The sequence below is a fragment of the Saccostrea cucullata genome, unplaced genomic scaffold, assembly GCF_032062105.1.
Source record: "Saccostrea cucullata isolate Sc308-1 unplaced genomic scaffold, CSIRO_AGI_Scuc_v1 ctg3124, whole genome shotgun sequence".
NCBI lineage: Eukaryota > Metazoa > Mollusca > Bivalvia > Ostreida > Ostreidae > Saccostrea > Saccostrea cuccullata.
Window position 1 is genome coordinate 74,284 of NW_026920915.1, and position 21,056 is coordinate 95,339.

At 30.7% G+C, this 21,056-nt stretch overlaps 2 protein-coding genes across 3 annotated transcripts in view; one reads left to right on the forward strand and one right to left on the reverse strand.

Annotated features, from left to right (window-relative positions):
- LOC134258649 (uncharacterized) overlaps positions 1–6,212 on the forward strand; it is a 36,375-nt gene extending 30,163 nt beyond the window's left edge. Inside the window, exons 8-9 of the mRNA XM_062741192.1 lie at positions 2,962–3,095; positions 4,036–6,212. Of these exons, the coding sequence (XP_062597176.1) occupies positions 2,962–3,095; positions 4,036–5,334 (1,433 nt within the window). The 3' untranslated portion in view covers positions 5,335–6,212. The remainder of the gene's footprint in view (positions 1–2,961; positions 3,096–4,035) is intronic.
- A 1,149-nt stretch (positions 6,213–7,361) lies between these two features.
- On the reverse strand, positions 7,362–21,021 carry LOC134258650 (proline-rich transmembrane protein 1-like). 2 transcript variants are annotated; one of them, XM_062741193.1, is made up of 4 exons: positions 20,879–21,018; positions 17,900–18,102; positions 11,383–11,514; positions 7,362–9,014 (listed from the first exon to the last, which is right to left on the reverse strand). In XM_062741193.1, the coding sequence occupies exons 1-4, from the start codon at positions 20,901–20,903 to the stop codon at positions 8,856–8,858; spliced, it is 519 nt and encodes a 172-aa protein (XP_062597177.1). In that variant the 5' UTR covers positions 20,904–21,018; the 3' UTR covers positions 7,362–8,855. The 2 variants fall into 2 exon arrangements, with proteins under 2 accessions (XP_062597177.1, XP_062597178.1); XM_062741194.1 differs by lacking the exons at positions 7,362–9,014; positions 11,383–11,514 and adding exons at positions 12,862–13,991; positions 16,705–16,836 and having other exon boundaries at positions 20,879–21,021.
- Positions 21,022–21,056: the final 35 nt, after the last annotated feature.

Genomic DNA, 21,056 nt, shown 5'->3' on the forward strand with positions numbered 1-21,056 from the left:
CAGAGTTGGGATCAGGTGCCATGGAGGAGTGAGCATCCCCTGCCGACCGGTCACACCCGCCGTGTGCTCGTTGTCATAATCAGGAAATAACGGAAAAAATCCTTGGTCAATTCAGTGTATAAATAATGGACTAACAATTGGTATGAAAACGTCAGTCAGCATTTCATTCAATGATAAATTGTATTTGCTGACAAGGTCATTGTATCGACCATAGAATTTACGAAATGATGACTTTAAACGAGACTGTTGATATTCTTGTTTCATCAACTTGCTTGTCAATAATTTGCCTCGTTTAAGAAATTGTTCATACGTAGAGCATGCTCTTGCGTATCGAATCAACTGCGATATAAATACTCCGTATGCAGATGATGAAGGTATATTGCTGCATAAGTAAGGGAAGTTGACGATAGAAATGTTAAAGTCATCACGTTTATCATATAGCTTGGTTGTTAGATTACCATTAGAGTCTTTTTCAAGTAAAATATCCAAGTATGAAGCAGAAGTGTCGGACTCTGTGGTATCTTTTATCTCAAGCTCACCAGGATATATCGTGTCAACGTAGGAATGGAAATTGTCATTATTAATTGACAATACGTCGTCGATATATCTAAATGTCGAGTTGAAGGCCACAGCAAGTGTTTTCTTCTTTTCACGCAAAAGATTTTACATAAATTCTGCTTCATATGAATATAAAAATAAGTCTGCTAATAACGGAGCGCAATTTGTACCCATGGGAATTCCAATAGATTGTTGGAAGATCAAATACCCATAAAATCATTTACATATGTAATTTTCTCTATAATCCTCTAACACTAAAATGCATTTTATTTCTTCAATGAACAAAAAGTCAGTAAAATGTTGTTGTCACTTTTCTGACGTTTAACTATTTGTTTGAAATGCTAAAATTTATTATTACGAATGACATTATTTTGGTAGACACAAATATAAATATTTTTCTTTTTATTTCTTGGATATTTGGCAGCCAAACCATTTTAAATTTATACTTACTGAGTAGCAGTTTAATGACTTTTTTTTTAGAATATCTATATTCTATAGGGTTAACAATACCCTATTCATACATTTTTTAGACGAACAAAATAATTACTTGATTATAAATTACATAAAAGAAAAAAACACCAAGAAGGCGAAAGCGCAATGGAAATTAGTTCCATCTTGTGCTAAATCTTTATTATTTTCTGGTTAACAACCGGTGTCCTATGTATGAGAGCGATATGAACTGCCCTGAATTGATCAACCGTCAAAGGTCATCGGAGAGAAATAACCTAGGAGAAATTCGCTCGAAAGAATGAATTAATTAAAAAATATATATACTTACAATTTTCTTCAAATTCGTCAAAAGTAGCAGGCAAAGTTATTACGATGATCATCGAGCTATCGGTATATCAAAACTATAAGATTAAGATGACCTTGCTTCTACGAGGGTCATTCAAAAGTTGGTAGACTTTATTATTTAACGTCATATTATATCCAAATTTGGTACACATATTTTAACATTTAATTCGATTAATTTGATTTAAAACATAGGAATATATTTTCGTAATTTTACAAATTATCAATGATTAAGAACAGCAAAAATGGGGCCACGGAGCAACGTCAAAATTGAGTAATTTGCTTTTTTTCACTTTATAGTTTCTATAGTCAGAACTCGAATAAATAGAGTCGAAACAAATAAAAGTTACATGTATAAATTCAGTCTTGCTGTATTAATAAAGATACTATCAGGTAGTGTAATATATCGTTCCGTTTAAAAGGTATCAATCTCGAAATACATATGAACGTTATTTAAAAAGGCAAAAAACTATGACGTTGGAGAACATCACGGAGCAGTGAGTAGCGATAAAATTTAGTTTTCCATAGAGGAAACTTCTTTAACAAGCTATAAAAAAATCTGTATGAACCACGAAATGTATGAAAAATAAGCCGTTTATTTGTATAAAATGGATAATATAATTTTCGAGTGGTAGTGAGTTTAAATCAGACGCTAGATGGTCTGCAAAGAAACAGGTTATATTTGAAAATCTTGTCAAAAGAGTTGGGAACGTCATTAAACTTGATGTGCGCTCCATTTCTGCGGAAGAAATAGAGTTCCGCAGTAGGCCTGAGCAATTTGAAAACAATGATAATCTAGTTCAAGCTATTTTGCACAATTGTTAGCAAACCAGGTGATTAATGTTATGGATACGTTTTTATGAATGTACGTAGAAGACGCTACAAATTGTTTTATGAAATTTAAAAGCAGATTAATTTTGAGAAACTTTCTCGACGTTTTTTTGACGTTACAATGCTTAACCGTGCTCTGTGGTAGCAAAAAATGTCGCTTTAAAAATTGGCTAGCAAGAGTTCAATTTAATCAAATGGAATGAAACTTCACACGTCGACAAATTAAAATGTTTTTATTTATGTTAATGTGTTTATCTATAATCTTGTAATAATAATATGACGGTGAGGATCATTGTCTACGTATTTTTGAATGACCCTCGTAAAGGGATGCTGTATTAATGTTATCTAAAATCATTTTCAAAAAAAAAAAGAAATTAAGCAAGCAAAAATGTTTGATGAAAATTTATCAGCCTCGATTTTATTGCTTCATTTCTAAATTTCTTCTCTGATTCATGCTTAATTGATTGCTAATCGGCAACAATGAAATAATGTTTCTTTGAAAATACATTTCATCTGATAATTTCCAATTAAAAATGATGATTGAAAAAAAAAACTATATCACAAATTAAAATGGCACATTGAGCTTTGTTGATTTTATTTTCAAAAAGCAAATAAGACTGCCAAAATTATTTATACTTCCTGTTGCACAAATGGCACACGTACCTATTTTTTTGTATTAAAAAGGTGTTTGTCATTAAATTTGTCGATAAATTTGATTTTTTTTTCAATTAGGTAATTGTTCAAAATATTCAATTAATATGTTTGTTTTATCTTTGATAGATTATTTTCACTTTTGGCTCCAGTCTATCAAGACTTACTGCGATGAAGGCAACACGCAACCAACAGATCTTGGTATAGCAAGCCAAGGTGTTTTCCATCCTGTAATTCTTGTTGCATCCCATAAAGACAAGCAGGTGAATATTATTTGTTATAACAATTAAGTAAACATTTTAAAACAACTTACATTCAGCAACAGTGTTCTCTTTTTAAAAGAATCTGTAAAACTGGGAAAGGGTTAGAAAATGATAGTATTTGGTACCTTCATGACTTGAAACATTTCAAACATTGTAAATTAATTGTTTAAATGCTGGAAAATATGCCAACAGAACAATCTCTATACAAAAAGCTGTTTTCACTAAATAATCATGTACAATGTGATGTCAGAATATTAGTTGAAATCCTATTTAACATTTGGGCACGGCTTCTTTTCTTCTTTTCAATGAAGAAAAGCATCTTTTGTTTTTGCTTTTCAACCATAAATATTTGTATACAAGCCCATCGTCTTCAGATTTTCCTTGACTTTGTTAGACGTACTTGTCACGACGTCCTTCAATGTGTAGAATTCTTTTGGAAAAATCAATAATTTACTTACACGCTCCTTTTCGTTTTAAAAACTCCTTTCTTTTTCGAATTCCAAATACAACAAAGTATTATACATTACCTTTCGGTGTTTTGATAACTTAAATTATACTTTTCGTAGAAAAAAAAATAAAACACTTGTTTGTTCTTGTTTCCATGTGCTTAATTTGATCAAAAAGTTTGATTCAATATATGATCTACGAAACATTACAAAACATATAGAGACTGTTACTATTTTAGAAAAAAGTGCAATGGTAAAGAAATAAATTTTGAAATTTACAACGTCATGAATTTAGAAAAAAAGTTTTGTAATGCCTTACAGTAACTATCGTAAGAAAAAAAGAACCTGTCCAAAAATTTAAATCAAATATCTTAATTTCAATTTTTGTATCGTAGTTTTAAAGGATTTTTTTTAAAATATTCATTGAATTTAATATTATGATTATTATATGACTGCATACCCATATGATACATGTACATGTTTTTCTATTAAAGAAAAGGAGGAGGAAAAGGGGGTCATTCTTTGACCAATTGAATAAAAGCTTGTCTAAAAGTCAAACTTTGAAAGAACTAATTTCTCCCAGAAGATATTTTGAGGTCGAATGTCCAGAAAAAACATTGACAAATGATCAAAAAGAAAAAATTGAAGACGTGAGGAATTGTATTGTTGAAACTGTAAAACAACTTCCTCAGTGGGGAGAAAAAATTCCACTGAAATGGGCAAAACTTGAAGAATTTCTTCGGCTGAGGAAGAATGAAGGGGTCAAATGTATTAAAAGACTGGAACTTAAAGCCAATGACAAAATTGATTTATCGAACGACGATGATCTTAATGATGCACTCCGATTCTTTCATGAAATAGGACAACTTATCTATTTTTCGGAGAAAGAAATGAAGAATGTAATTATCATCAACGTTCAGTGGTTCGTCGATGGATTCAAATACATCATAACAGACGAGACTCATTTCGCTAAAATAGACTGGTATAGTACACTTGATAAGGCGGGAAAAATAACCGGAAAAGAAATAGAAGAAGTGTGGAGAAAAGTCGATTCAGAGAAATTCTATATTAATCATAAACAAGATATTTTGCCATATCTGGATAAACTTGGCTTGATGACAAAGATTCAAGGTAAAGACAAAGACGCTAATGATGAGCTGTTTTATATTCCAAGCATGAACAGAATAGATCTTGCAAAAGAATATGAAGAAACAATTAATCGAGGACGAAAAACGTCCATTATACTTTTCCATTTTAAAACGTATTTGCCTCATTTTTTCTTTTTTCGATTAGTCGTGAAATGCCTAAATAAATGGAAAGCACTCGATATGGAGATGTTTTGTAAAAATGCAGCATTTTATAAGGTGGACGATGCAAGCCATTACATTGTCATTGCCGTTAACAAAACATCCATCCAACTGCAGGTGTTTACTCCTGAGAAAGAAATGGCGTTGCAAACCGAGAGTGTTATAGAAATAAAAGAAACAGTAAAGAGTATGATTCATGAGATAACGCAAACTTTCCACAGGCAAACTAAGTATGAAATAGGATATACCTGTAAAGATATAAAAATTACAGAGGAAGACGAGGAGTGCTTTTTGACAGAAGACGAGGTTATAGCGCTAAAAACAGAAACAGGAAGAAGACCTTGTCCGAAACATGTCAGAAGAAAACAGAGACACACCATCGATAAAAATAAAATACTGCGGTTTTGGCGGAAGGAAGACACTGCTTCTTTTCCAAAAGACAATTACCAAACTATTAATGAATCTGAATTAGAAGCAGACCCCTGAATAAAACAATGAACAGAAATGCGATGCTTTGTAATTAATCATTTATATTGTTTGTGTATTTTATTCGTTCCTACTATATTTATTGGGCAAGTAATATTAAAATATTTGTTGTACAGTAAAAAAGTTGTTTTCCGATAACTATTTTTTTTTATAGATATTAATAATATTTTATGCTCGTACTTACTTAACTCTTCTATAACTGTTCATGAATGAAAATACGTCGTGGCTATAATGTTTCTTTACTATCAAAAATCTATCTTATTTATAAAAAAATATATATATTCACAAAGTAATCTTTTAATTACAATAAAATTATTAAGCGGATGAAATTCGTGAAAAAGGTAATGAGTAAAGATGGAACCTTTTTATCCTGGTGTTATGTAAATGATTTTTAAGTTTGGGAAAAATTATACATTCACCTTCTAAAAAAGTACACACTGTGGAAGCAATAAGCAATTTTTATATCTTAGCCAAACAATCGAAAATATTAATAATAATTCACACAAAACAGTCATCATATATGGTTCATTAACAGGTTTCTACTCTATGTTGTGCATTCAATGTGAGTATTTAAACTTTAATTCATTTACATTCAACAAAATCTAGGATATATAGGTTAATTTCAGTAATTTACATTTCGGGGTATATACTGAAAGGCAACAGTGGTAAATTAAATATGTTAATTAACATCATTCTTTCTTATGTCTAAGATGTAAGACTATCTTATAAAAGCAGATTTTTAAACATGTTAAAGATTGAGTTCATTAAGTGCCGAATTTAGGACTACCTTATACACATGATTTATCAAAAGTTGCATATGTTTATTTGTTCTTCTGTCTGTAAGAAAATATAACCCTAATAAATGAATTTAAAGATTATATATTTTTTTCTTTTTTTATCATTCCTGCTTTTATATTCCCACAGCAGCTTGATAACAGGGGGTTTTGCTTTTCAGACTGGCTAATATTAATCATACCTTTAGCATAAATAAACAAAACGTAAGGGGAGAAAGATAGCATAATAAAACAAGCAAAAATATCAGACAAATGACTACCGGTGTTCTTGCATTCATTAACCTGAGCATGTTTGTATCATGAAAATATGTATTCTTTTATAATTATTTTAGTAACGGCTGTTTGCGAAAGTATGCTCGGATTACAACCAATTTAAGCTGAAATTGAAAAAAAGAAAACTATTTTTCTTTGAAAAGCTCTGCTACATGGATAATGATCTCCTTCCGAAACAAGTCTTTACTTTTCGAATGTTCAAGTATCTTAACCATAACCAAGCATCAAAATTCGGTTTTGTCGAAGATCTTCTCTCTATTATCCAGAAATATTCCTTTGAAAGATTCCTTCATACATATATAGGCAATACAAGTTTTTCCTCCAAAATATTTAGAGGAATATCGTAAATTAGGCTATTAATTCTTTCTACAATTCTTATGGAAAAAGTTAATTTACTACGATCCAGATTTCAAGGGCTTTAAGTTTCTTCACACGTCTGTGCACTTAGCCTCACTTTGGACATATCAAATTTCAACAAAAAAATGCATGTTGTTTAGTACATTGCAAATTTGTGAACACTTGTACCAAAAGAGGACATATACCAGTGCAAAATCTGCTCGAATCCCTTTACAAACAATTTTCAACATGCCATATAGCGTCGTGTTCTATAACATCTAATGAAAAATCTTGAGTTTATGTTTGAATTATCAGACGAATACAATGATGTTTACACAGATTTTGTCAGTTTAAACGAGTACAATATTTACTCATCTGTTCTTAGGGGTACCCATGACTAAGTCTTAGACAAAAACAACTTCACCATAAATTGTTTTTTTTTTTTCATTTTAAGTCCATAGTATAGCTACTTACAACGACAAAATGTATGAAACAATTTTTAAAAATTCTCATGATGTACATGTATATATGTTGTTATTGATGTGTTGTAATTCAAATCTCCAAATGGAGGAAATAAAGAACGAATGAACGAATGAATGAATGAATGATTGCTAAATTTAAAAAGTGATCTTATGACGATTTGGTTTTTATAATTGCTAAATGTAATATTTTAAAATCATACACGCGCAGGAGTGGCTAAAATTAGAAATTTTTGATTGCCTGATTTGATACGTTTGCAGAGACCAATATTACCAGTACCTGATCACTCTGTGCCTAGGTCTGATCATAAATGTTTCCTTTGTCTAATGGAATAACAAGAATCAATAGATTGAAAAAACAAACGAAAAAAATTAGACGGACGATAATATTTTTAAAGTGTAGAAAGAGAATGGGTTCATCGAATTCTGTAGAAGCCTTCTAAATACTTCAAAAGAACATCAAGATCCACGAATGGGTGTTTTATACATATCTACAAACTATTTTGAATTCCTACCCTTGTCAACAGGAACAGATTTTCACTAAATGCATTTACAAATTTAAATAATAATTCTCAATGAGTCAATCATATTTTATTCACTATATATTTTAAAGAAATCATGGATGATATGATCAATTCAATCAATTTTGTCAATTTAGAAAAAAAACACTATTAATCTTAATAAATTTATATGGCCTGGTATCGTCTCCATGGCAAAATAGTGCAGTTTGGCAATATAACGTCAACAAGTTTTTCAAGTAAATCCACCCGGCAAATACTTTTTTAGATGTGATGATTTGGAGGCATGCACTGACAAAAGATGCAAAACAGAAATTGCGGGTTTCTAGTGCATTTAGCTCTTGGCATCAATTATATGTTGGTTTTTTGAAATTTGAAAAATCCTGAAAAAAATGTTTTCATCACATGTAATTAGGTATACACGTAACATGATAAAATATCTCAATATTGAACTCAAAAAACTAGACAAAGGATATCAAAATTAAAATCGAATATAGACAGGGAAAGAAATGAAACATAATTTTTAAGGATTTCGAATTACTCGTGTTATTGCATTCATGTAAATCATGATTTTTCATCAGTTATATAAAAATCTTCTGTATTATCAGTTTGTCTCTGGGTCAGCAAGGTAAAAAAAATATTGAACAGTTAGTTTTCAAGGAGAACAATCTTTATACACATAATCTAGCAGTGCATAGTGTCTTCGGTTACAAAAGCGATCAATTACCTGAATCAATAGGGTGAACATATAAATATGGTATAAAAATTAATAACAGCAATAATGAAATAACGTACATGTAGAAAATTTGTGTTGTAACATTTCCTTAAGTTATTTTCGTGTAAATATTTTACACAGACACATGATAGTATATGCATCTTGATATGTTGAAACACAAAATCAAATTTCTAAATATAAAACCACATTAAAGCTACACAAGACTCGAAAATGTAAATAGGCATAAGTTATATTACATTTAAGATATTCGTTTAATATTTTAGATGTATGTTCAGCTTTAATTCACTTTACTATCTAGCTGTCATAGAATTCTTTTTCTAAAGATATCTTATTCTGTAGTATGCTTGGGGAAGATGTCTTCAATGAATAAATATCCAAATACGTTTCAATGGCGGTAGTGATTCGAATACACAACTGTTCGCAAAATTGCAGAAAGTATCATGATGAAAATTCCAATTACAACGGAAGTGACGACAAGGCTACGTGCGAGTCTCGACTGCGCTTGTGCTTCTACTTCATCTCCCTCAGCAGCTGCAGCGTTTGCCTGAATAAGAATGACAAATATTTGAAAATATATGACATTTTTATACAATTAATTTTTTTCAAAACTTCTTACTGTCCAAACCTATATAACATATATCCCTTATCTCCCCTTTCAGCGATGAATGTGAAAATTATTTTGTAAGTTGCAATTTTCTGTGCTCAAGTTTAAGCTTAAGTTATGATGATAATGTCTAAAACAAAGACGCCATTAAAAGACATTATACTTTGACAGGTTGGTTAAAGAGAAATCGATTACAAAAGTGTTTCTGAGTTCACATACTGCTACCAGTCCATTCAATTGGAGAAAATGAAAGCTCATTCTAAACGTAAACACTTAAGATTGTTATTGCAAATGAAAACATACATTTACACCATTTATGTATAATTCTGCCCTAATTAAATTAGCTATGGATACTTCCATTGCAAAAGGGGTTATTCTGAATTTGCAATGAATAATTTGAATCTAACATATTACTTGTGCGTTCATATATTAATTTTAGCATATTTTAATATGAAATATTGACATCCTACTCTAATTATTCTCTCATTTTATTTCTAAAGAAAGCCGTTGTTCTTTATCAGTCAATACACCCTAAGCATATCAACTGTACAGATGTGTTGAGCTGTTGCTATTCCATTATAACACCCATAGAACAATATTTAAGGACAGACGAGACGTTCCTCAATAATATATGATTTTTTCCATTTTTTTTTTCATTAAAGAATTACTACCTTAGCATGTTTACATGTACTCGCAAAAAATCAAGGAACCTTATCATGCGTTTTTTGTGAGATCCCAGAGGATGGCATTTTATATACAATTCTTTAGAAAAAAATACTTAGTTTTCCAAAATCACATTTTCAGTCTTTTAATTTTTAAATACAATTAAAAACCGGTTTAGAAAACAGAGTCATAAAGACTTTGTTTATTTTTCATAAATTATGAAGATATACAAAACAAATATTCGGGGAAATTATCGAGCTAGTGTAAAAGAAATATTACCTAACTCGCTTTATATTTTTTTTTACAGTTGCAACAACTATTCGCATACAAACTAACCAATGTAAAAAAAAATATTATTTGAATAACCACAGATTTCTTTTTTAAAACTTTTAGATTGGGTTATGATTGATTATAAATAGATCATTTTGAGACCCTTATACATTGCATTAACAACTGTAAGACATAAAACAAAACTTAATGGGTATCTCATATATTACAGCCATCTAAAAAAATATTTGTTTATTTTAGGGACGACCAATTGTAAAGTGCTCACTCAAATAGGGCTAGACATAGATTTTATTTTTTTTTCGAATTATATTGTGAATTTGTAAATGTCATTGTAAGCATTTTAACTTTCTGGTTCTTTCTTCACGGTAGAATTATACTTAGATACTCTTTCTTGTCCTCTTTACTTTCATGAAATACTATTTCAGTGTAATGTATCTCCAAGTATAGAAGTTTTCATAGACAATCAATGTGCTCAAATAATGATAATAATTCTATGTCTCATCTGATTTTGTGAAATTCTATTCCACATATATTCATAACAAAAGACTTTCTGTTACAAATAGCTTGATGTTTTATCATAAATATACTACATGTACATTGTGTAGTTTGCACTTAAGTTATACACATGCTTACATGGCAGTCAATAAATAAGCTCTTGTCTATTCTCCATAGTCATAAAGGTAAGAGTACTAATTTCACATACTCGTTTTTATATAATGATATCATAAATGCAAGATAAAAAGCAGACCAACAGAGCCCTTGTTTAGGAGAGTATACGAGAATGATATTTTATAATATTTCCATTTCTACTTTTTTCTCTGTGATAACTCATTGACAGTTGACGGAGTCGATTTCTTGATAATCTACCAAAATGTAAATTAGGCAGGTCGATAGGGCTAAGGGGGCTTACAGGCATGCAACTCTCGTGCGCATATGTCTCTGAGGCGGACGATAAGGGGGCAAAATGTGCATAAATCTCGCGCAGATGTCTTTGTGTTTGACGTCAGTGGGCAAGCACTATTGACATTTGCATAGGAATCCTCGTGTGATTTAAATCTATGTCTACATTTTTAAAGTCTAAATCGCCAATTTTTACAAAAAAATGGAAAAAATAAGGAATCATTTTCTAGATAGTATAGTATGCCAGGGACATCAATGTTATGCATTAGCCAAATTATTCCATGTTTCCCACTACCGCTGATGCCCTGGCATGCTATACTAACTAGAGGGTAATTCCTTAAATAACACATACAGCTGCTTCTACTCTACTTACGATTGAGAAACTCGTCTTAAAAAAAGTTATTCATATAAATGCTAAAATCACTAAAAATACGAGTAAATTCATTTCTCCAATTACCTTGCAAGCTGCAAAAATGGCAAAAATTCCTGTTGGCCAAAAACAGCATAAACAAGAAAGAATGGCAGGCAGTGTCCAATCCTGTCTCATGAGCCGTGATATCATCGTGGTAGCAGAACCAGGCTGACTGACCTAATAAGGATTCGCAGATATGACTTTTTGAATGGTTATCTACCTTTTGATATATTAAGGCAACATCAAGATATCATACTCGCCTATATACAATATGATATCATAGTAAGCTGTATAAATTGAACTTTATCGATACTGATTTTTTAATATGCACACGTACATGTATGTGCATGACTACCATACCTTTGTTTAGAAATCCATAATGTCTATCTTTTCTAAATTTCATATTGTGTTTATGCGCCCGGATCAATAGATCTGGGGCATATTTTGTTTTTGTCCTGCCTGTCTGTTTGTCCGCAAACTTTAACCTTCGCCATAACTTTTGAACCATGAAAGATAGAGAGATAGCTAAAATAGCTTTTTTGAACGTTACCCATTCCAATCGAGCCACGGGTTATTCTTTTTTCTCTTAGATATCTATAAGATTATTCTTATATTCATCTCAAAAGCGTTTCATTTTACTATGTTAATATATTTTCGAGTGTATTATATGTCTCTACATGTTCGTAGTCTACAAGAAAAAGATTTATTTATTATGTTTTGTACCATAGCTTTTCATGAACATCCAAAGTAAGATCCAGTAAATAAAAATGAAATCATACCATCCCCAGCACGCTAATTTATGGAGAGAAGGAATTAAGAAAAACGTAAGTAATTGTGACGTTTTTTCTTTCTTTTTTATAAAAAGGGAAAAATAGAGCAGGTCTTTGTTAATTTTGTTAGCGGGTCTCGCTCGAAGACCTCAATATTATCGATTCTGTGCATTACCGACTGAGCTAGTCGGCACTTATATTCGAACACGCGAATTGCTGACATCAGCCATTAATTGCTGTTGATTATCAATGGCTACTTCTATCGGTCGATATTATTTGTTACTAGTTATATACTTTATTTGAAAATTAAAAAATAATAGTGACAAACATATGCCGAGAGAGAGAGATAGAGAAAGAGAGAGAAAGAGGGAGAGAATGCACCAAACATAAATACAGTAACTATTCTAATTTTAGAATATAAATACAGTAACTATTCTAATTTTAGACCACTCTTCACAATTTCAGCTCCGCCTCTTATGCATATTTATAAATCTTATCTCCAATCAAGGGCAGGTAAGTCTAATTTCCCGATATTTGCAGAGAGGTGGGGTAAGAAAACAACAAATTATTTTATTGCAACGCAGTTTATAAGCTTTATGACAATGCCTTTCATTTGGAAAAAGACCAAACTCTATAACAAATGACTTAAGGCAAAAATGAAAACAAAAATAAATGTGACAACAGAGATTGAAAAAGACCCAAAAACTATAAAGTCTTTTGATAATATAGAAAAATAATAAAAAAGGAAACCTCGTTTACATTAACATTTGATTTAGTATATTTCAAAAATAACATCATACAATATTTCGAGTTTGAATTTAAGAAACTGCATAAAACATTGATATGATATATGAATATACACAGGGAAGGAAATGAAGCAATTTTGAGTTATGATCCTTCATCAGTTACATAAAACAATATTTGTACTATAAATGTGAAAATGAATGTATCTAGGTCAGCAAGTTTTAGGATATTGAATATTATATTAAAAAAAAATCCTAATATTACAAGAAAAGGTGATCTACCCGTGCATAATGTTTCGAGAGAAAAAAAAAAAACAAAGAATGGTTAGCTTTAATAAAATTAAATTAACAGCAAATCTGTGAAGGTGCATGTAATGAAACGACGTTGAAAAAAAAAATATGTATCATGATTTACTTAAGATGTATTTTTTCGTTATATATTTTACACATTTTTACATCCTGAGATAAAAAAAATTACAAAATCCATTTATTGAAAATAAAGTCACATTTAAGTCACAAACGACTCATACATGTAAAATTCCATACGTCAGATTAGATTTTGGATATCCGATTTTAGCATGGTACATGTAGCAAACCTTTTCGAATTTGTCACATCCGACGGTATTTTTGTCACGGGGACCGGTGTGGAATGGTAGGCACGTAAGCATTCATGCAACTTATCTTACACTACCTGTGTTTTCCATTTATCTACAGTTAAAGTTTACTTGTGTTTGTTTTTTGTATTGTTTCTTTTATCTCTTTCTTCTTCCACACACAATAAAAAAGAAAAATTATGCAGCATTAGGTAACGACTAATTTCACAGGATAGTGAACGCCTTGTACATGGGCTTCATATAACAAAAAAAAAACAATATGAAAGACAAATCCCTGTTCAGGTTTAACTGAACTAAACAATCCAATTGTTAAAGCTTTCGTTCTTCTGAATTATTCTTATTCTAAAGTATGTATGCATAGTAAGTCTTCAATGACGATAGTGGTTTGAATACACAATGGTTCGCAAAATTGCAGAAAGTATCATGATGAAAATTCCAATAACAACGGTAGTGACAACAAGGCTACGTGCTCGATTTGACTGCACTTGTGCTTCTTCGTCATTTCCGCTAGCTGCTGCAGCATTTGCCTGTATAAAGAAAACAAATATTTGAAAAATATGACATTTTTACCCAAAATTATATATTCTCTTTTCTCCAGTGAATTAAGTACAATGGATTTAGGAAATTGCAATTCCCTTTGCTCAAGTTAAATCTTAAGTTACAATAATAATATCGAAAAGAATGCGGCTACAAAAATATGTACTTTGATCAAAATAAAGACAATTCTATTACAAAAGTGCATGCTTCTATGTTCACATACTCTACTCAATTCAAAGCTCAATCCGAAAGTAAACCCTAACAATTGTCATAGTAAATTAAAACTTATATTTACAACATTTAAGTCCAATGTTTCCACGATTACTTGTACCAAAACTGTGGATACTTCTATTGTATAAGGGATTTAATCTGAATTTGCGATGGATAATTTGAATCTATCTTTTTTGATTTGCGCACTAATTTGCTTATTCAAGAACATTTTGATACAAAATTCTAAATCCTAAATAAAATTCTCTCAGTTTACGTGTATATCTGAAGAAAAGCATTGTTGTTTAAGCACATCAATCTAACAGATTTCTTCAGCTGTACGTTACTTTTCCATTATGAACTCATAAGATTTCGCCAACATCAACAGCTTAAAAACTGACGACTTTTCAACTTTTATACACAACAACTTCCCACGATAAATTAAAATCCAGACTTTTTGATATCATTGACAGTTGTTATTTTTTTTAATAAAATGGAACTCGTAAATTTACTTACCTTGTCATTGGTCATTTGCAAAATTAATTTGTTAAGAAAGATTCAGATTGCAGACACAAGTACTCTGAAGTTGATATCAAGAAACGATTCTGATTGACAATATCTGCTTGACAATCTATCGGAATTCCAGTGGGAACCAATTGCGCTCCGTTATAAACCTATTTTTGTATTCATAAGAAGCAGAAATTATGTGAAAAAAGAAGAAAGCACTTGCTGTGGCCTTCAACTCGACCTTCAGATATATCGACGACGTATTATCGATTAACAATGGTAATTTCCATTCCTACGTCGACAGGATATATTCAGGAGAGCTTGAGATAAAAAAAAAAAAAAACACAGAGTCTGACACATCCACTTCATACTGGGATATTTTACTTAAAAAAGACGTTAATGGTAACCTAACAACCAAGTTATATGATAAACGTGATAAAACCACCTTAACTTTCCTATCGTCAACTTCTCTTACTTATGCAGCAATATTACTTCATTACCTGTATACGGAGTGTATATATCTCTGTTGATTCGAGACGCAAGATATGCTCTAATGGAATTTCTAGAACGATAAATTTGGACAATAATCGATGCAAGAATACCAGCCCTCGTTTAAAGTCATCATTTCGTTAAGTTAAATGACCTTGTCAGCAAATACAGTTTGTTATTGAGCCAAATGCTGACACGTTTTGTATACCGATTGTTAGTCCATTATTTATACACTGAATTGACGACAAAATTTTCCGTTATTTCACGATCATGACAAGCACACAGCGGGTGTGATCAGACAGCAGGAAATGCTCACTCCTTATGGCACCCGATCCCACCTCTTATGTTATGGACTATTTTGAATTGTTTAATAGACTTTGATTTTGAATATTGTTCGTTATCTCCATATCTATATTAAAAGTACAATATTTATTCATCATGAACTTAATACTGTTATAATTGAGTATTTGTATTGAATATAAACAATATATCTTTGTTTAATGTATAATTAATTTTACAGCTATATTATAAAACAAAAATAACCCAACCCTCTTGCATGATTACATTTATACTATTACAGCTTCAACATCGATTCGCATACAAACTAACCAATGAAAGCATTTCATTTTAATAAATGCATTTGTCTTTTATCCATTAGATTGAATTGTGATTGGATACGAATGAATAGTTTTGAAGCCCTCATATATGTACTGAAAAACAGTAAGACATAAGGAAAAACGTAATGGGTATCTAATAAATTGTAGCCATCTGAAAATAAATAGTTTATTAATCTATACATTTTGGGGACGAGAAATTGCGTGTAGGTACTCAAATGGGCCTTAACATCTAATTTATTATTTTTTTCCAAATTTGGAATTTTTCATGCATTTGTAAATGTCATCGACGGCATTTATATTTTCTAGTTCGTTCTTCAAGGAAGACATTGTGAAAAATATTTACCAATATTCATTAGGTATTTAATGATTTGTTTTCGCTTTTATGAAATACTATACATGTACAAGTATAGAAATTATAAAAGTGTTCATGGACAGTTTATGTGCTTCAAAATGAAAAGTCCCTATCGTCCAGTGTTGAGAGATTCTTATCAACATATATTCATAATGAAAAAAAGACTTTCTCTTACAGATAGTTTTTATGTTTTATCATTAATATACTAGGTTATATTATTGCATTCAAGTAATGCACATGTTTACTTGGCAGTCAATACAGAAGCTTATGTCTAGTCTCAATAGTTATGAAGATATGAGTCCTAATTCACATATACATTTAAATTACTTCAATTTACCTAATATTGATGGAAAATTTAAAAGCAGACCACCAAAGCCTAGTTGGTTTACAATAGTGATATTTTACAAGAACACAATCATACAGCCGTTTCTATTTTGTTAATGACTGAGAACCTTCACTTGTCTTAATAATAATTCTTCCTATATATGGTGAAATCGATAAAATTACGAGTAAATTCATTCCTCCAATTACCTTGCAAGCAGCAAAAATGGCAAAGATTCCCGTTGGCCAAAAACAGCATAAACAAGAAAGAATGGCCGGTATTGTCCAATCCTGTCTGGCAGTTCGTGATATCGCCATGGTAGCAGAACCAAGCTGACTGACCTAATAAGTATTCGCAGATGCATGACTTTCTCTGGTTATAAACTTATTTAAATATATAGGCTACATCTAAAAATTCAACTCACCTATGTAGAAATGTATAAAGTTAAGCAGGGTTTAAACTTTAAAACGATTTTTTGTGATATTTTGATAAATTTATTTTTGATATATAAAAAAAAAAATTAAGTATATATAGGGTATTGTTTGATCTATTCAATTATTCATCTGACAGATAAGTCGGAGAATAACAATGTCGGAAAATATTTAAATCATTGTCTTTAGAATTAATTTAAATAGGAGATATTTGTTTCTTTGGTTACACAAGCAGTAAAATTGTAAAATTTGGAGAGGACAATCTAAGTTTTTGGAACCTATTTTCATTCCATTTGAAATATATCATGCATATTGTCATAAATTCAAAATAAACTAAATTGTTATTCAATTTACATGGTTTTCCAAAATCATAATTCATCAACTGCTCAACACAAAAATGTATGCATAAAAGATAAATTCATGAAATTGTTCATTTGAGTATATGCTAAACTCATTTACATGCATTTCACAACATTCCAAATCTTCTTAGAAGAAAGGTCTTGTCAAGTATAAGAGATCTGTATGAACTCAAGAGTAAAAATTCATAGTTAAATAGTATATATTGTTAATTTTAAATTTAATACCTCAAAAATTAGTACACATAATCCAATCAAAAAATCGTAAATTTATCTGTGGTTCTAGTTTGTGATAGTCCGACTTTGTTTTGGTCCGACCTATCAGTAAATCAATTATTCATACAAGAAATTCATGTTAAAAACAAAACACTAGATCAAGACGTCGTAGTGGAGATATCTTTGAGTTTAAGGCTCAACTAAGTCTTTATAATGGATACTAGACGGACTATAATTTTCTATGATTTTTTTAAAACCATAAATAAAACATTACCAATTATTTATTTTAAATTAAAAAAAAAACAAAATATACCAAAATGTTCTGTGCTCTGGCCTAACACAGACCTTCGTCTATAATGTTATAATGTTTTCTTCTTTATTTACTCAAAATAACACCTTACCACCACATTGTGAGTAAATCCTTGTGGAGCACCCGGTACGTGTTGGTAAGGATAGGGACCAGGAGAACTACTCTTTGGAGGATATTGATAACCGGGATACTGTCCTGTAGTGCCACCTGGTGGCTGATAATGGCTGTACTGGTTCTCAGGTGTAAAGAGAGGCTGGGAACTAGGATTGGTTACTTCATCGTAAGAAGGGGGAGCTACAAAAATTAAATATCTCAATGTAACATTACATTTCAGCAAATAAACATTGTTATCAGTACGAGGGTAAATAATGTCATCAGCTCGATGACATACAACACAGACATCATACATGTATGACATAAAGATTTACTTTCTGTCATTATTGAATCTTCAATTAATTGGTAATATTTATGTGACCATTTTCACCACAGACTTTCATTGTGGGAAACTATAAAACAAGGGCTATTTGCATTAAAGTTAATGTTAAAGAATCAGTAAACTAGAGCAAAATTAAAAGCTTTATTAAAGTTGCTGTAAAAATTGGTTAGAATCCTAAAGAAATTGAATTCTACTTAAAATTAATATCTTAAATTTACAGCAACCAATGTCTCTTTTATACACAAATAAGCAGGTGGATTTCCATGAACAGAAATGATAAATTTGCATGAAAAAATGGGTACCATCCAATGGTTTGTTTGCGAAAATTCAACAAATTATATTTGATTGACTTTAAGACACATAGTAAATTTGATACGATGGGCTTTATTCTTGGGGTAGTTCACAATGTTTTAAAGAAACGTATTACAAAGCTGAATACTTAAAGGTCACATTATGTTTTGAAAAGTGGATGGAAATGGCACCTAAGAATATCTAATCATTTATTTTAAACATAAAAAGTGTACTTATCCACGTTTGTCCGAAATTAAAACAGATATTCTTGAATCCATTGTCTTAAACCCTCTAATAAAATCTGCATTAATAAGATACACTTGACAAAACAGCAAAGGCCTGAAGAGAGCAGAGACTTAAGCTTGCAAAAGCACAATAACTGATTTATATGCTATTTTCGTAAATATTATTGGTCCGATTGTTCAAATTCTTTTTCGGGGAAGCAGTTCAATTTCTAGAAGAGTCTAGAAAGCATTTTTTGCAAAAAAAAAAACAAAAAAAAAAGACAAGAGGTTTGTGAGAGGAAGCGACCAGAATCAGTAATCCACTACATTAATTTTCCTCATGTCAGCATCAAAACCCACAGACCAAGAAGAGTAACGGTGTTTTGGAAATAAATAGAAAGTTAATGTTTTGTCACATCAACAACAGTCACCATATCTTTCAACATTTTTAATCACAAAACTTGTAAAAACACCTTTCAGAAAGAAAAAAAACAAGTACAGGAAATCATGGGATCTGCTCTATTTTAGTATACCATGTATCATGCTCAAAAATGAGTTCTATAAAAAACAATAAAAAATTGGATAAGAATGTTACGGACAAGTAGTTTAATTAAAGGAGAAAATCTGAGTGAAATCATCAAGGTTAAACCGTTGGAAAACGTTCATTGTTTCTCTCCAAGAAATGATGACATTATTTACTGAATAATCCTTGTTTAACAGATGGCCTATAGGTAAAGAGAGATGTTCTCTTTAAATTAAAGAATTGGAGAAAACAAATTTATAATATGTTGATGTATTAATTTTCAGAATTAAGTGAGTTTTGGTTTTTTTTACCTAATAAAAGACATAAAGATTCTCTTAAACATTTAGATTGTGGTTCACATTATTTTGGTTCACACTGATATAAATTGTACGGTCTGCCTCTAAACTTTGAAATGAAGCAAATGACATTTCTTTTATTGCAAATCTCTTATAATTAATTAGTTTTTGGTAAGTTAATTTTCTGGTTTTTGATACAGTAATAAAAAGTCTCGATTAATCAAAAGTTTTTATTTAAGATTGATTTGAAAATTTAATCGTGGCTCTCGTTTTAAAAAAAAATGTGCGAAACAAGTATTTTCCGTCAATACATTAAAAGCATTTAATCATAATAGTGTTTAAAAAAGTTAATGTGTTTAGACATTTACATTGCATAGCTTAAAACAAAATCGAAACAGTTGTCTTAAGATTCTATAAGTAAATGATACTTGTAACAGCTGAAATGAAATAAAAAAAACCCTGTTGTAAAGTCCTACGTTTGGGTTGCAGTGAAACTGTATGTTCAAAGACATATACATCAATTATCAAAAAAAAAAAAAAATGAATGAGTATAAACAATGATAAAAAGAATTTTTATCACGGGTCGGCTTATATTGACCCAAAGATACCCATGAAAATATTGGGATAATATTAACACTTTAGTACATGTACTATAGTATGCAGTTTTGCATAATTATAGTGTAGGCATGCATAGTATTGATCAATCTTTGTTATAAAATAGTCACCGTACACCACTTTGAATTTATTTGTTTCTGAAAAAAAAACAGTCGTGAGATAAGTTTGTAAGCATGTTTATATCTTCATGTATATGTTATGCATGCAATTTCGATAAACATGTGTTCAGTGTTAATGTCAACAAATATATTTTTAGGTTATTATAATTTCCAAGAAAACTTGATCGATCGATCTCACTAATGACCTCAGTGTTACTCCATTCATCAGTATGGGATCAATAAATACTCCTAGAACATTCTACACTACTCTAGTCTTCAATATACTACGCTACTCTAGTCTTCATTATACTACACAAGATAGAATGTGATTTTTGGTCCTGTATATATTCCAGCAGCAATAACATGAAGCTATGCAGTTGGATTGCAAAAATTCATTATCATGAAAAATTGTTTCAATTACAGGCCCAGTTTTTTTTTTAAAACACACACGTGTGTATAGTTTCTGTTTACATCCTAAGCCAGGAGATCTTGATGCAGAAAAGAAATGATAATAGAATTGATTACATATACAGATTTGAAATAACACAAAACATATACAATACTGAAAATTATATATGCCTACTTACGTCCTCTTTTATCCTCCGAAGACATATTGACACTGTTCAATACGCAATAACCATCATATTATTGCACGGAAGTACTGACAGATCAGCCAAAACTGCGCACGCAATAGTGAATTCCCACTGCGGAGGATGCAATCTAATGAAAACAGAATTCTTAGATCTGTACAGTACATGCGCGGAT

What these genes read in the sequence shown, in the direction of transcription:
- LOC134258650 (XM_062741193.1), bottom strand. Translation starts at nt 20,903, where the DNA reads ATGTCTTCGGAGGATAAAAGAGGAC. An exon ending in GATTTACTCACAATGTGGTG is followed by an intron (nt 11,515 to 17,899) that starts GTAAGGTGTTAT and finishes AATCCTTATTAG; the next exon opens with GTCAGTCAGCCTGGTTCTGC. An exon ending in CCATTTTTGCAGCTTGCAAG is followed by an intron (nt 9,015 to 11,382) that starts GTAATTGGAGAA and finishes ATTCTTATTCAG; the next exon opens with GCAAACGCTGCAGCTGCTGA.